The sequence below is a fragment of the Colletes gigas genome, unplaced genomic scaffold (genome assembly GCF_013123115.1).
Source record: "Colletes gigas isolate AHSC1104 unplaced genomic scaffold, ASM1312311v1 Colletes_gigas_Sc00063, whole genome shotgun sequence".
NCBI classification, from domain to species: domain Eukaryota; kingdom Metazoa; phylum Arthropoda; class Insecta; order Hymenoptera; family Colletidae; genus Colletes; species Colletes gigas.
The window spans coordinates 287,070-304,169 of record NW_025106692.1 but is presented as its reverse complement, the minus strand read 5'-3'; the positions used below and the strand labels follow the sequence as shown (position 1 = coordinate 304,169).

Genomic DNA, 17,100 nt, shown 5'->3' with positions numbered 1-17,100 from the left:
TTTTTAAATTAGAATTTTCCTACTTTCTATTTATTTTGTTACAAAGTAATATAATTAAATACTAAAATACTGATGAATATCATCATTTATCATCAGGTTTTGGTTTTGAATGTTGTAAATACATTTGATAAATCATTCCCATTGTTAAACATCCTATTACTGTACCTTGGGCTGCAACTCTGAGTTGTACAAGAAACAATGAAGGTATTATTTTTCTCGTTTTCCATTTATAGGCACCTATTCCACCTACAATGGCAAAACCTAACATACCTACAAAAGAAATATTATTCATAAGTGCCTTAAATATTTATAATTTTGAGAGAATCTAATGTGACTGTAATTACAATGTGATATTGAATTCATGTCAATGTTATTTACATTCTTAGAAAGATAATATTCTCCACTTGATATTTAATTGTTTTCTTGCAAGCAAAATTTCAATATACTTGTATTTATAAATTATTAAATTATGAATGGTATAGAAAGATCTAAAAACAGCAAAAATTACTCATTATTATGTACATCTAATAAACACGTACCTGCTATAAGGAAAGGCGATCGTTTTGCAAACCCATACATTCTATCTTGTAATGATTGCTCATTTTCCAATGTTTGTTTAAGAGCCTCATTTGGAATCTCTACTTCTTTAGCATTTTGCCATGTGCTGTCCATTGTTTACCTATATAGTTTCATTATGTAATTAGAATAAGAATTTTTGTTATTTCTTTAAATAGAATGGCACATAAATGTTTTAATTATTTAAACATGGTTTTACTTAATATTGTGAAAATATCACAGATGTGCATGCGAAGAGAGAGTGAGAAGAAAGAGAAAGTGATCAATAAGTGATACAACTGGGCAGGAGCTAATTATACATGAAAAAATAAATTGAAAATATGGAATAATATTTTCCCATACAAGGTTTGTTTTTCGAGAAAATCAGCTTTAAATCTTTACCGAATTCACGACAATTCGATTACCTATGTCTCTAGATAACGGATTTTGTTGTAAATAATTGTTTCAAAAACCAAGCCTTATATATAAAAATATTGTGTATTTTTAACATTTTTTCATGCGCAACTAATCCCTATGTCCGATTGTACCATCAGTTATCGACTACCCTGACGGGAATGCAGCCGCAGCCGCAGATTTTTTATTATATGAAAAATTTTGACTAATAAGAATAATAATCAAAATTTTTTGAATGATAATTCACCTTTTAGGAAAACAGTATTTAATTGAATTAATTTTATATGTAATCTTTGCAGCGCTCTTCGTGTATACGAGTAAACTATCTTTATACAGTAGTGCCCACATAAGGGACCGGATTTTTGCCCAGATAAGTGATCGCGGTTATCCCCACCAATTCTTAGAAGCCAAGTGGCTTCGAATATCGAGCGTGTCGAGCGTAATTTGACGCCGGTCGTTATCGATACATTGTATACAGGGTGTCCGACCACCCCTGGGAAAAATTTGAATGGGAGATTCTAGAGGCAAAAATAAGACGAAAATCAATAATACCAATTTGTTGATGGAGGCTTTGTTAAAAAGTTATTAACGTTTGAAGTTCCGCCTGTACTGAATTTTTTTCTCGAAAATGCGCAAGATTTCGGGGGTATGTCTATTCACCAAAAATGATTGTAATTGATCCCCACAACCGAAAATAATTTTTCCAGAATGATTTGAAATTTTTGAATTTAATTGTTAATAACTTTTTAACAAAGCCTCCATCAACAAATTGGTATTCTTGATTTTCGTCTTAGTTTGGCCTCTAGAATCTCCCATTAAAATTTTTCCCAGGGGTAGCCGAACACCCTGTATGATGATCCTGAAAGGAATGCATCTGCTTTTCTAATCGCCTGCAAACGTATCGTTAGCAAGAAATTAATTGGTATCCATCTCTGGTATTACATCAGTTGAATTGTAATTTATATGGATATCAAATTCTTAATTAAATAATATTATATTTGTCATTAATCATTAGAAAGTTTTTATTACCGATATTCATGTTACTTCACATTGAATGAATAAAATTATGTTTTTCCTAATTGATACCTAAATTTGGCCTTTGAAAGTAGCCGAGTTGGTTGTCTGAATACCGAAACGTTTAAAAAAAAAAAGAGGAGAACCGGATGGAAGGAACGTCCGTTAGAAAAGTTAAAAGAATTCCTGCAAAAGACATCCGTTTTCGTTGAATATTCTTTCTTGTTAATAAAGTGTCTGTTCTAATTATTAGTTAACCGTTAAATTAGTTAAAAGTTTTAAACAACATAAAAAGGGTAACGAGCCAAAGACTTGGTTGCCCGAGAAGACCTGACAGAAGTATCTCAAGAGTAATTTCTAATGAAGTAAGTACCATTCTTCCACGAGAAGAAGGCACAGTGTGTTTACAATCCCCACTCCTGTTGCAGTCTGCTGACTCACAGATATTGGTCGAAAACGGTAACGAAGATCGGTGACAGCCAATCAGCGGATTGTAGTAAGAGTAGGGATATAAACACGCTATGCCTTCTTCTCGTGGAAGGGCGATAGTTTCTTTGACATACTAATGAAGACGACGATATTGTTTTTGCACCTGAGCGGCCAATAACACAGGAACGACCCCGTATATTAGGGTGGTTTTTCATTTATTATCTCGTAATATATTTTGCTTATTCCCTATAATGTTTTTAATTAATAAAAGAGTAGTCCCTGCAAAATTTTAACTTAATCAAATAATGAAATAATGTGCCTCGAGTCATAAGGCATACAAAATTTTATCACTGCAAAAATAGTTGGCTTTTTCAATAGGTTTAATTTTAATTTTAATGTTTTAATCACAGATCCGTTAATCTGACTAAAACACTATAGTTTAAGATAAAACTCAATTTCGTATTTTTCTACACATTAGATTACCTCAATATGAAAATAATTATACTGATAATCATTGAAGTTGTTGCAACATCGCTAGTGCTAACGGTGGCGTTAGAGTTCTGTGACTTCGCAACGATTCCAATGATCACCGGTGCACAAAAATTAAGAAAACATGCATACATATAATATTAAATAAAAATTTCGAATAACGAATAATTTTTTATCTGTTACTATTGAAATAAAAATGTAACCCCAAAAGTTTAAAAGAAATGACTGAAATACTGAAATTCAAAATAAATCACTAAGTATCTATTCTTGATTATATTTTTGTAACAAAACATTAGTTCGCAAACTTCATATAACATTTTTTCTTCTTTTAACCTCTAAAATTAAGTCCTCGCGTTGAGGGTCAAAATTTCTAACTAATATTTGAATACGTCAGTCTTTGGGTTTTAAAAAGCTGTAATTGGCATTTTTGCTCTGGTATTATATCTTTACCCAAACTCGTGGTTAACATTTTAATTTTTTCTAATATATACACTGTCTAAACACGCGGATAAGCAAATAAGAACCGATTGCGAGACCAAAAAATTCAGAACAAATGTTGTAAACATGAACTTATAATACTTTATAACAACATAATTATATTAGTAATACAGAAAGAAATAGTAGTATATACATGAAATATTTAAAAAATAAAATGAACTAAATTACAGAAAGTTTGTAAGACATAATAGAGACAATGAAAATGTAATTATTCACATGTTCGTAAGTATACATACATATGTATATTCGCCACTGTACATGTACAGTACTAATTCATTTTCTAAGAAAATTTTCTATGAATATTTTTAAAAGGTGGACTATGTATACACAAAGCATGGGTTAATGAACCTCAAAGTAGTACGAGAAACTTTTTTTATAGTATGACGTCAATAAAATAACAGTTCGACGAATTCTAAATGAGAACAGGATTTTGAAAGTATAAAGAAAGTAAGGACTATTCGTCATTGGTTACCCCAACATCTTAGTGATCGAAATATTTTAATGCGCACAATGTGCACAATATAATGATAAGATCATAGAAATTCTTCTATTGTAGAAACTTAGTTTTAATAGAAATAGAATGCGAACATTTTCTCAGGAATAATCAAAAATAAAATAATAGAACCTCATTTTCTTCCGCACAACTTAAAAAGAATATCATATCTAAACATTTTACGCGATGAATAACACGTTTAGTTAGACATATCTTTAACTATTAGAAAAAATATATTTCATCATAATGCAACTCCATCATATTTCTCTTAATTTATGCAGTTCAATTCAATTAATAGTTTATACTGAAGATTACAGAAATATCTAATACTTAAATACCAAAATCGTTTCAAGAAAACGTAAACAGCTCTCGATTTTATATTTCACCAAAAATCGAATGGGCATGCTTTCCTATAACAGGAAAAAAATCAAAGAGAATAATCAGAGTTTCTAAAAATATCTTTTCAAATATCATTACGTCAAAAAATTTTATTTTTAATAACTCTCGTATATTATTTTTATTTAATATTCTTATAAATTCTTAGTAAAATCATTTTTAATTTAATAAGTAGAACTATTACCTACAAACGAATGACGAGGTTTTTGTGAAGAGTCACACGTGATGTGGATCACGTAGCCGTCAACGTGTTAAGAAATCTTAAAAATGATGTAAGTTACCCATATACATATATTGTATATAAACCTACCATAAACATATGTAAAACAAATAAACAAGATATGATTTAAAATGAGATTTTCTGCATTAATTCTGAATCAATTACATGTCTAATCAATAAATTTTCGAAGTTATTTTTTCTGAAAATAAAACGTTATTTGAAAAAACTTTATTTTGTATTATTGATTTATTTTTTGTGAAAAATCATTTCATTTTCGATTTTATTATTAATTATGCTGTACTCTATATCTAGTATTTTGTTAAAATCTATGCAAATGATACAAAGATTGTATTACATTATAACAATGACACATTTCACCTACAATCTGTAGAGAACAATATAAAATTAAGTTTTATAAGGCATTCTGGACCTATTGTATGTAACAATTTAGAGTATGATATATATTTGAGTATGCAAACTATTTGAATGAGCCTATGTCTAACCAAATAATTAGATAAAAACACTTTTAAAAATAGATCCAAAGTTTATAGCTTGTTAATTAGCAACAAAGGTCTATATAACTTTATATTTAGTGAAAAGTGTGTGACAATTAATATTTTGAATGTTATTGCTTTTTCACTGTAATGCATCTGAAGTACCTTACACTTAGGCAAGCACATAAATTATAAACTTTAAATTTGTTTGCAAAGATATTCGTAAGTTAGACGTAGTATTATTTTATTCTTTTTAATTCAATTTTTTCACTGAAATCATTGCACTTTCCTAAGTCCAAAAAGTGCCCTATAAGATTTAATATTGTTTCTCCTAATGCACACTTTATGTTCTACTTTGTTTTTAGATATATGTAATTATTAATGGAAAGTTGTTGGTTGAAAGATTTAATGACTCATGACCAATAAGAAAAGGGTCAAGACTATCTCACACTGATTTCAATAGAGTTCGATTCTATTATATTATATTAGATTTCTACCTATGAAGACCATAACAGTCATTTTAGGTGTAAATGACCACCTGCTTTTTTTAAAAAAGATATTACTAACAGTTAATAAAATAAAAATAATTTACTCAAGTATTATTTAAATTTTATTGAGAAGCTAATATACAGACGATATGCAACTATACCACAATTGCTTTTGCTGAAACAATACATTGTTTTTAAATGTGATCGTCTATATTTTGCTCTGTTATCACAATTATGGTCTTCGATTTTATTTGAAATCTATGTGAGACAATCTTGATTCTTTCCTTGTACAAGGAAGAAATCAATTAAAAATTGTGGATTATTGCGTTGTACATATTATTTCATTTAAAACATTAAAAAAACATTATCATGCAAAGAATTCTCATTGAAATTTGATATAAAATTACCAATAACATATGCTGTAAAATAACAGCATTTAAAATATTAGTCATCAAACATGTTTCTTGCTACTTACTAAAAAAAATCAGATTCTTTGACATTTAAATGTTCGATAATCTTGACACAATGTAAAGTAACAAATAATAAAAATAATATAATAAAAATTCCAATACACGCTATAGTAATAATAATACTTTAATTTTTAATAAACAGATTGTATAAATTTGCACTGTTACTATTTATTGAAAACATTAAAATTTCAATTTACAATTTGTTAGACTATATCAATTTATATACCATGGGCATTTTCATGTATGTAGCCTTCATATTCAGTATGTAGTATAAAATAAAATATTTTCCTTCGAATGATATCTGCGGTCGATTGATATGAAATTTAGGTTTAGTGAGAAGCGGGTTTAAATAGTATACATAAAATTATTTCGGAATTTTAATAGTTTCCGTGATACTAGGTTAGGTTTGACTATTTTTTATTTCGTGCGCTATAAGTATTTAGGCTGGATTAGAATGGTATATTGCAAACATTCTTCGGCCAATAAAATAAAAATTTAACGTAAAAAGAGCCCCCTTTCCTTAAACACCTTATAGATTTATTCACTAGTAGACTCAAAAATCATACCGCCACTGAAACATTGTATACGTAATCAACGACGACGCAAAGGCTAGAACATAACGAAGATATTTGTGTGCGTATATACATATATATTTAAATGACACTATATAATTCTCAACATTTCTGTATTAATATCTCAGAAACTGTTTAATCTCCAAAGCTAAAGTTTTATATGTAACATCAATTCCGACTCCCCCTGTATCTCGAATTTCATTTCGATCGGACGCAGGTGTCATTTGGATGAATATCCAAAATAAGATTAAATACTTCTGTTTGTGTTCTATATAGCATAAACGGGCAATATATTTATAATAAAATATAACTATAACTATTTATATATTGATGATTAACCTTGCACGTGTTTGTTACATCACAGATATTTCATCATTTTCATTAATTAGTACTTTTTAATGAAATACAATTAAAATGTTTTTATCATATTATTATTGCGCCACTGTGAATTACATATATATTCAAATAAAAGTTGTTAAAAGTATATATATTTCAATCTCATAATTTCTATGCCTTGTATCTCTATTGATTTTTAACGATACTCGCAATTTCAACGTAGAATAATGACATTGAGAACTGTTTAAATATACTCAAGAAGACATTGCTTCATGTTATGAGATAGGTATTTATAGTTTATATCAATAAAATATTACTGTTTAAACATTAAAATTAGTTATACTATATCATATTAACACATTGGCAATTTTATGTAAATTCTTAGATCACACACTTAGTATTTTAAATCGATAAAATCACTTGGAATGAAACATTATCTTTGAATCCTGCACTACACCACTGTTACATGATATTGCTGAATAATTAAAATTATAAATGAAAGTTAATAATTGTTTACCTTTGTTTTCTAAACAATATACAAAATTCACTACTGTTTTATTAATACAAATCGAAGAATACCATATACTCGTAATCCTTCTCTACGACTGACGTGAAACAACTGAATACCGTCCTACGCACACTTTTTGATTACTACTACTCCACAACTCTATCTTGACTAAGCAATACAGTGCTGCTCCTAACGGTTTTCTTGATTCGCAAATAGCTGAATTTCTCCCAATATAGTTTTTATATTTAATATATCATTTTTATATGTATATAGAGGGGAAATTATTAGTACAGTTGTCAAGTTTGACAGAATTTTCACACATGCGCGCCTAACTATGCGTTAAACAACTATATAAACCAGAATGGTCTGATTACAACCGTGTATTGATCGAAATTATTGACTTCGCATTAAACATTACGCACAAGTACATATATACGAATTCGGGCAGTTTCGAAAAATCAAAAAAGAAAGACTTAGATTCGTTTTTTTTCTCGGTTCCCCGAAGCTGTTTAAAATTAGCGCGATTTCGAACAGTTTTAACAAAGTCGAGAAAACCAGTGTTACATTCGTCTTCTTTCTTGCTTTTGCACCATCGAATTGCCCGTAAACGTCGCTTACTATCTTTTGAAATAACGTTAGACTCTTTCACTCTAAGCAACCATGTAATACTATGTACATATATTGTATAATCAATGCAATAGCTGTTTTTGTTTTTTACTCATTTTCAACTTTTTGTCAAATTTCAAATTGTGGAAGGTCTATTTGCAAATATAATTTCAAGCTATAATTTCTTAGAGAAAAACAATTTTTTTTAGAAACACTGCCGAATAGATTAAAGCGATTACAGGTTATGTCGTTGGCACGTGACTCGTTACATGTTAGTCATTCGATGACTGTGATAGTCACATGCGCTCTATTTAATGGAAACTAGTAATATAATAATTTTTAAAAAATTAGAACCAATTGTCGGATTTGTTTGAATTTTTAGCAACATTTTTATTTTAGACTAGAAACACAGGAGTTTTTATTTTCATAATTTGTATTATGCCAATGAGTCGTTTTTCCTTAGCACTTTCTACAACATAAGTAAACAAATTTTAAAAATCGTAAAAAACTTAAATTTTATTTCAAAAATTTTTATACTCAACTTACATGTTTTTTTCTTAATTTTTACATAATTAATTATCTGTTTGGTAACAGGGGCGGTTACGGTAATTGAGTCTCTTATCATTAGCCTATATGTAATTATATAAATATACTCTAGAATCGGTAGATTCTCCAACCCCCACAGTATAATCATTTTTTAATAACAATAAAAGGAAAATTTGTAAATCTTGAAAAAATCAAAAATATAGTCAACATAACGGACAAGTTTTACTAGTAATAACTTTGAATATTCCAGATAGCGAAAATAATAGATATGAACTCAATTTATGCTGCTTTTGAACTCATTGATATTATTAATATAAAGATAAAGTGAAAAATGTAGATACTTTAATCTTTAAAACTCGATCACAGAATGACAGAGTAACATGTATACTCTGTGACTTAATAGCTATTTGACACACTATTTCTTTTTCACTCAGTCTCACTATTCTCTTTCCTTACCGAGGAGATTCAGATTCAAGTTCCAAACCTTATCATTTTATAAATAACACAAACAAATACTGAAATTACTTTACTCTACACTATTTCAAAAATAATGAAATGTTATATAACTGTAGGGGCATCAAGAGATAAGGTTCAGAATTATGTGTATACATATTGGAATTACCGGGGAATGCATCGTTTGTTAATTTTATTACTTTCCGACCAGTGAACCAGTGTTGTCAGATCGGGCAAAATGTCCCTAGACATCATTCTTTAGCCGGTCACTGAACCGATCCTGGTCATCGATGGACGAGCCCAGTGCACAGCTGATCCCAGGTATACGACACTACCCAAAGTTAAGGGTCGCAATGTCAGGTGCGTCCAGGTCAACGTATCGAATATTCACTTCACTGCACGGCTACTAACACTGATCACTTTATTTTTTTGTCGTGAAACGTATTGTTCTTACGTTTTAAAAATTGGTGGCCCCGAAAGGGGCCGATTGTTATTAATGAAAGTATTGCTCCACCTCGCTGCCTCGCGGCATCATGGACCCCGTTGAATACAATCTCGACGCTAAGCGACGAAATGTATCCTCGCTTGGCGTTTGAATATTAGGGAATTCTAACGCAAATGCTCGCACAGCAGCACTTGCGTTCCCGTTGTTCCGGGCGTACACCCAGAACATCCTATAGTACTCTTGAGCCGTGTACATTTCTACGACGGGTTTGCTAGCTGACTGACAGGATTTTTTTCAAGCAACTTCCACTACCCCGAAATAGCTTCTCTCGTTCCATTATGAGTTAACTCCCACCAGGACAAAATTTAGAGAAAAAGAAACCAGCATTTGCTGAAAAAACACGTGGCCTGCAGAAGTGCAACGAAAACTTTCACAAAAGCCCGCGTTCTGTCCTTCTACTGCCAATGTACCCATTGCCTCGAGATAGAAAACATACACCACGTGTATCGGTTCGAAAGGGCCCGAAGAGAAGAGAAACAGAAAGTCTTCGAGTTGCTATAAAGAAGAAAATGCATACCATTCCTGTTTCACCTTTCCGATACCCTGAGTTTACGTCTGCTACGAGGCGCGTAGCCATGCTAGCATGGGAGCTCGGGCGGAAAGCGCGCGATCTGATTGGTCGGTGCTTTTTGTTAATATCTCGTTAACGAAACCCCGGAGAGCATTTTCACAAAGGAAAAAGTTGTTTGCAATCATCCCCCGAATCACCCCCTTTAAGGACCCGCAACATCTTTGGGACACCCTGTAGTTAAAAAACCCGCTACACTGTCACAACAGTTTACTGCCACGTGAAAATGTACCTTTAAGAGCCCACGTATATTAAAATATACAAACATATACATATTTGTAATATGTGTTATATCAATGAGATAGAGAACTGTCATAGAGAAATACTGTATTTATCAGAATTTAACAAAGACATAATTAGTACATTGTTATTGATTCATAATTGTTGATAATATCATATGAAAATATGGTCCTGAAATTAAGGTATATGAACTTATGTATATTTGACAACAAGAATATATGTGAAGAGTACATAAACGTTATATAATTTTATAAAAGTTATTATAATAATGACTCAAATTTCTTTTTTATAGATATTTTTAAATTATAAATCGATAAGTAAATTACCAACCAAGTTGTATGTAGAAAGTTAATAAAAATTTAAACTACAATTATGGCAGCGATACGACATACACTGCAAAGAGAAGTGTTTACACCTAGCGATGAGAAATTACTAAGCGTGTGTTATGTGAGTAAGGCATATAAAAAGAAGAAAATGAGTTTTCTATGTTTGAGCACAACTACAGATACACCTCCATCGTTGCTCTTATATCAAGTAAAGAAAAATGATAAAAATGTATTTAAAAAGAAACAGTCATGGTCGTTGAGTGATATTCAAATCGTGGATGGAGTTAAAAATGATTCCATGGATATAGAATTACATATAGATAAAATCTACAAGTGGTCAGTGACAACAGTTCAAGAACGAAGAACATTCATAAGCAATTTGTATACTTATTCTTGTAGTTTAGCCCAAAGACCACAATTTAAAAATATTCCTAAGGAATGGCTTATAGATCCAAGTTCATTGAAGGAAAGCGACAGTATTACTTTTACACCAGGTAAATATTAATTCTCTTTTTCAAGAAATATGAATATCATTTGGATTTATTTGCTTATTAATTTGATATTTCATTGTACTTTAAATAATTCTTCCATGGAGTAACAAATAACAAAGTTTAATCTATATTTCAAATTGCATTTTTATAACTTATATTATTATTGTATTATACAAAAATGAATTTATAGTTTAAATGAAAATAGTTATTTAATATTACACATTTTTAAGTAATTACTTTATATTAATATTTTGATATGTGTAGAACTTCTTACATCGCCAATCTCATCAGATTACCAACCTATTACTGAAAAAGAGACTGCTGATTTAAAACAGATGATGGAAAACTGTGAATATGCTGTTTCTAATGCTGAACTATTTATGGAAACACTTTCCAAAGATCTCTCCATTCTTGATGGGGTAAAATCATAGATTTAAAAAATTATTAGGAGCGAATCATATAGTCTTATTAACTAACTAAATTAATTATAAACAATTTCAAATAAATTCTATCATTTATGATTTACAATTACATATAAAACGTGTCTAAAAAGTAATAAAACTAAATTTATTTCTTGAGAACTAGCAACGCTGTATAAACTCAATGCCAGTTGAAATGCATGTTCCTACTTTATTTTTAGCATCTAAAAGATTAGTAACAGACTAACTCTATGTAATTTTAGTTGAAGCCTTTCAGTACTGTTTTTAAGAGTGAAAGATTGTATATCCGAAAAGGTGTAGTTTCTCAAGGAAATTTTTTCTAAAGGGAATAATATTAATTTATAATTAAGTTAGTAATAAATATTTTTAGAGAATCAATATCATTATTTTTTAGACACACCTTGTATCTAATAATATTTAAAATTTAATTTTTCTGTTTATAACATGTGATTTGATATTGATGACTTTCAGTTTGAAATCAATTTTTAATAATTAACAAATACAGGAAAATGTACAATCAGTTTTGGCATCGGAAGCTCGAGTAACTCAACTGATGAATAGTATAGAAGCAGCAATAACCGAAGCTTCTATTGTCGAGGCTCGTCTTGCAGCATATGATGAAGCGCTTGGGAGAATTAGAGAAGTTATGGCCCGCGTAGGTCAAAAGAATCAAGCTATCCATACAGCCAATAATAATGCAAAATTTTTGTTAGATCAGTTAAACACAGTAATTGTAAGTAATTTATTACACGGAAGTTATAATTCTGCCTTCTTCTTTTAAATTTATATAAACATTTAATTTTAAAGATATTTAGATTAAATTATACAAAAATGTACAAAATGATTATTATGTATAATAATTATAGTATAATATATAAAGGTGTGCAGATAGCTTAAAATTTAGGTTTGGACAATCAAAGAAGAGACGAATTCAGGTGGAGCCCAATGCATCTCGAGCAGCCAGATTGTTTCGAGACCTTTTGGCGCAATTTGGCCTGAAATGTATCAGGTTCTGCCTCAATTTTCCGATTTCTTAGCTGTTGTTCAAGCTCAAATTTCAGGTTACTCGCACGTTCTTAATAGTGTATTATGACTACATTTTATTATTTAATAAACTTATTCAAACTTTTATTTTATTTATGCAAAGTTTTAATTTTTGTTTTAAAAGTCACAGTTAGATGTTTCGCTAGTTCATCAACGTATTTTGAGCGAAGCCGAGCTTCCAGGAGAGAAGGAAGGACTTAGCCAAGCAGGTGCTGCTCTTTTAAAAGCAACAACAGCTCCTTTGCCACCAGGGCTCGATAAGTTGAGCGCAGTGACTGAACAAAAAAGACGACTGGATAAGCTCAGAGCAAAATTTTCTGTAATTGTGGCTAGGCATTTAAATAACCTTTTTATACACTTGGTACGTGTGTTAACATGAGTAATATATCTTAGTAAAGAAAAGAAGTATATTATTGTTAGAAACAAAAAGATGTGTAATAAATTGTCGATTTTACAGGGTAATGATGTTGGAGACATGTCAATGTCTATGGCAGATTTAATTCTCCCAACGCATCAAGCAGTTCATCATGAACTTGAACCATACACAGAGTTAATGCAATTACTAAGAGCACTAGATAATAAGGCTTTTATACAATTAACCAAAGTTTATACAGATACAATGAGCAAATTATATAAAAGGGATTTAAAACGATTTTTTGAGGAAGCAAAAAATAAACTTATTTGCAAACGTCTCCAAGGTATAATAAAACATTTCGTATTTATAACGATGCATTTTATTTTCTAATAAAGCAACATTTTTTAAGCTAATACATCAAGATCTAGCGGACAGAAAGCAGAAGAATTACTAAATCCAGCACCTATTTGTCTATTGAGTGGCGATATATGGGCACCTGTAGGGGATGGAAATCTTTTGGATTCAGTTCTCGACTGTATGCTTTCACAAATGCAACCAGTTTGTCTTGCAGAGCAAGCCTTTTGTATTTCATTTCTACAATTGGATTCTGTCCTTTCTCCGTCGAAAGTACGTAAATTATACTGGTACAAGATTTATTGCGTCATTTAAAAACTAAATATTTTTCTGAATGTGTTAGAGTAGTGAAATAGAAGAAACAGATAATGTCAGTAATGGAGCTGCAAGTCCTGGATCAGTAACCTCTACAGCAAGTAAAAAGTTAGAAAGACAAGTAAATGAAGAGGTGCGTGCGACGATGGCAGCTATATTTCCATCATTGGAAACTGAATTGAATAATTTTATTGCTTTTCTAGACAAAATTGATAGTTTGTAAGTTTATTTGACAACATTTTTATATTTAAAATTAGCTTTTCTTTAATTTTATTTAATAATTCTATTATTATATAACAATTATTTGATATCAAATTTACAGTTGGTGTATGTATGTCTTAGTGCGTTTATCGCAACATGTTATGTCAGCCCAAGACACTGGTTCCTTTTTGTCCATGACATTTGCTTCTGCTTTAATTCAAGTTAAGAGAGCATTCGATAAATTCATGCAAACACAGTTGCAGTCAATTTTATGCGATACAAAAGTGAATCGTAGAAATAAATGTGGTATATTGCCATATGTTGAAAATTTTGAACCATTTGCAAGAATAGCAGAAAAAATTTTCAGAAACTCGGATAGAAAAGTTGATCTTGAGAAGTGGTATACTAAAGTAGTGAGTACAATGTTTGAAGCTATCGTCATCCACAGTAGAGAACACCATAAAACCCCGCAAGAAGTTGTGAAAATGGGTAAGATATTTATTAATTTTTTTTATCTCATTATATTAATCATGTAACAATTATGTTGTGTTATAGAAAATTTTCATCATTTATACGATCTTTTATCACAATTAAAAATATCTGTGCTTGATCATGAACGTAAGGAAGCTAAACAAAAATATCAAGATGCTCTACGTGCGTACGTTACACAATACTTTGGAAGACCTCTAGAAAAACTTAATGTCTGTTGCTTAAATTCCTTAAATTATTTTTACAATTTTTTCCCGACTTCGTTTGTAATAGTTAACTCTCATTGCAGCTATTCTTTGAAGGCGTACAAGCCAAAGTCGGCGCTGGAGTTAAAGAATCCGAAGTCAGTTATCAAATGGCTTTTAGTAAACAAGAACTTAGACGCGTTGTAAAAGAATACCCAGCCCGAGAAGTTAAAAAGGGTTTAGAAAATCTGTATAGAAAAGTTGAGAAACATTTATGCGAAGAAGAAAATTTATTACAAGTAAGTAGAAAGAAAATTTGCTACAACTAATTTAATATTGTATTATTATATACTATGAATTTGTTAATTGCAGGTTGTTTGGCGTGAAATGCAAGGTGAATTCATTGCGCAGTATATATATATAGAGGAACTGATTCAAAGATGTTATCCAGATAGTATGGTAACACTTGAGTTTACTATACAAGACATTTTAGAATTTTTCTCAGAAATAGCCAGGTCCCATTAAGAAGTCTACTACCCAATTGTAAAATAAATAAAACACCGTAATAAATTTTAGTATTTAGATGAAATAATAGAACAATAAAGTAATATAATTTTCTAAAAAGAATAGAATGTAAATATTTAATTTTCACAAAAATCGTTTAACTTTATATTAACTTATAAAATAGGTTGATAACAGAATTATTTATTTAATGAAACATAGCTTGATGGTATTTGACGATGTTATTAAAGATTCAGATAGATTTTGTAATATAAACAAAGGCACAGGTATCAAAAACAAAATGTACCTTTTAAATAAATATTAATTTTTCTACTCTTACTTTGTGAGAGTGTGTAAATATATTAAAAATAACATAAAAAACAGTCATCACGAACAAAAGTGCTGTATTATTCGTTCAAGTGGAATATTACAACTTATAATACTTATTATATGCTACATTTTGAGTACCTAATTAATTAATGATATAATTTACTGTTTTGGAGTTGGCGGAGCAAAATTAAGCCAAAGGGTTCCATTGATTCTGCCCTGAAAATTAAAATGTTAAAAATTAATGATATAATAAAATTTAAAAAAGAAATTTATGCTGTATTGGTACATACAATTACGATAGTAACAACAAGTAGAGCAACACCCGATACTAGCTGTAAATTATATCTGGTTTGAGCTTTATTGTAATGTTCTTGCCATGAACCACTTGGAACAATTACTTCATCCATAGTTGGTGGCCTGACATCATGGGGAATGTGAGATGAAGAACGTGTACCTTTAATCATATATTATAAATTATTAATTTGTGTCAATTAACTCTCAAATTGCGAATGATGGGTATCATTGACCCAGTTTGTAGATTGTCCGTCATCAGTCGACTAATGTCTTATTGCTTAAGAAAACAATACAATATTGGCAGAAACTCGATGAATCAGTATCCAATAGAACTACAGCAAAGAATATCAAAAGTTTAGCAAAAGTATATTCCGTAATTAGTTTATCTAGCAAAATTTTAGAAAATATAAATGAACACGATGATGAACAGTAACATATGCCACAAGATAATTTGAAAATGTCATGCAAAGGAAATAAATATTGTGTATCAAGTGTGTAGAAGCACATCAAGCACAAACACGTGAATATGTACACTATATATTTTTTTTATCGCTATTCACTAAGCAGTTAAAAAATAATAGAGAATATTAATAAAATAATTGCAACAAAATTTATTACATTAAAAAGTGAACGAAGCTTTTGATTTAAATTAATATAAAAACACATTGTTTTACGCGAATTTACTAACACTAAAATCAAAAATATCTCGTCAAAAATTTTGTTTAAAAAACCCTCTTTTATGTCATACATTTGTTAAACATTTCAGTTATTACTACAAATAAAAATGTTACAGAAGGTAGAGCACATTATGATTACAAGTTGAAAGTAACTCAAAATGGGTTTCAAATTTATTTTAGTAAAAAATAGTACAAGCATTCTACTAATTTAAAAATATATATGTATAAATCGCGATTTATAATCGTTTTCAAACATTTTCGAACAATGACAAAAGTAACGGAAACCGATATTACGTAAGAACACCTTAATGAAAAATATTTTCAGAATTATAATAGGAAAATGCTGTAATATTTCTTGGCTTACCACTTCGCGTAGTTTGAAGTACTGGCCTTAAAAGATGACGGAACATTTTTTAATATGAAACTTCTTAATTTCAATAAAATGCAAATTCTCAGCAACCGAAGCAGACGATAAAATGTCTCGACTCTCGAACGTGCGTTCAGGTTCAGGGTTCAGGTTAATCTGCCAATACTGTAAAAGTGTAAACTTCATTGAAGATTCTCCAACCACCACGGCGCATGTCTGATGAATACGTCGATAGCTCATTTGTAAAGAAAGGCTTTAACAAACACGTAGATAAAATAAACAAATATAGTAACTATAAAACTGTCTAAATACTCGAAATTTGACTTTTATCAAAAGAAAATACTTAATTAGGTATTTGAGTAAAACTTTGAGTATGTCAAGCTATTTTTGACGAATAACTCAAGTTTTAATATATTCAGTTTTGAATTTGGTACCTT

At 30.0% G+C, this 17,100-nt stretch overlaps 3 protein-coding genes across 3 annotated transcripts; 1 reads left to right on the top strand and 2 right to left on the bottom strand.

Annotated features, from left to right (window-relative positions):
- On the bottom strand, positions 1–7,623 carry LOC122403597 (HIG1 domain family member 1A, mitochondrial-like). Its single transcript, XM_043407205.1, has 3 exons — positions 7,386–7,623; positions 540–679; positions 1–270 (listed from the first exon to the last, which is right to left on the bottom strand). The coding sequence occupies exons 2-3, from the start codon at positions 670–672 to the stop codon at positions 83–85; spliced, it is 321 nt and encodes a 106-aa protein (XP_043263140.1). The 5' UTR covers positions 673–679; positions 7,386–7,623; the 3' UTR covers positions 1–82.
- Positions 7,624–10,341: 2,718 nt separating this feature from the next.
- LOC122403589 (exocyst complex component 1) lies at positions 10,342–15,093 on the top strand. The gene is made up of 12 exons (XM_043407189.1): positions 10,342–10,476; positions 10,587–11,114; positions 11,376–11,530; positions 12,057–12,284; positions 12,720–12,956; positions 13,053–13,293; positions 13,360–13,577; positions 13,648–13,838; positions 13,942–14,309; positions 14,376–14,521; positions 14,599–14,793; positions 14,867–15,093. Exons 2-12 carry the CDS (start codon positions 10,667–10,669, stop codon positions 15,017–15,019), a joined length of 2,580 nt encoding a protein of 859 aa, XP_043263124.1. The 5' UTR covers positions 10,342–10,476; positions 10,587–10,666; the 3' UTR covers positions 15,020–15,093.
- Positions 15,094–15,382: 289 nt separating this feature from the next.
- LOC122403590 lies at positions 15,383–16,881 on the bottom strand. The gene is made up of 3 exons (XM_043407190.1): positions 16,661–16,881; positions 15,616–15,779; positions 15,383–15,541 (listed from the first exon to the last, which is right to left on the bottom strand). The coding sequence occupies exons 1-3, from the start codon at positions 16,704–16,706 to the stop codon at positions 15,485–15,487; spliced, it is 267 nt and encodes an 88-aa protein (XP_043263125.1). The 5' UTR covers positions 16,707–16,881; the 3' UTR covers positions 15,383–15,484.
- Positions 16,882–17,100: the final 219 nt, after the last annotated feature.

Bases quoted from the DNA above. Each gene is read 5' to 3' on its own strand.
- LOC122403597 (XM_043407205.1), bottom strand. From the start codon at position 672: ATGGACAGCACATGGCAAAATGCTAAAGAAGTAGAGATTCCAAATGAG. The intron at 271-539 runs GTACGTGTTTAT...TTTCTTTTGTAG, and splicing joins ATCGCCTTTCCTTATAGCAG to GTATGTTAGGTTTTGCCATT.
- LOC122403589 (XM_043407189.1), top strand. From the start codon at position 10,667: ATGGCAGCGATACGACATACACTGCAAAGAGAAGTGTTTACACCTAGC. The intron at 11,115-11,375 runs GTAAATATTAAT...TGATATGTGTAG, and splicing joins CAGTATTACTTTTACACCAG to AACTTCTTACATCGCCAATC. The intron at 14,522-14,598 runs GTCTGTTGCTTA...CTCTCATTGCAG, and splicing joins GACCTCTAGAAAAACTTAAT to CTATTCTTTGAAGGCGTACA.
- LOC122403590 (XM_043407190.1), bottom strand. From the start codon at position 16,706: ATGTTCCGTCATCTTTTAAGGCCAGTACTTCAAACTACGCGAAGTG. The intron at 15,780-16,660 runs GTAAGCCAAGAA...ATATGATTAAAG, and splicing joins ACTTCAAACTACGCGAAGTG to GTACACGTTCTTCATCTCAC. The intron at 15,542-15,615 runs GTATGTACCAAT...TTTAATTTTCAG, and splicing joins TTGTTGTTACTATCGTAATT to GGCAGAATCAATGGAACCCT.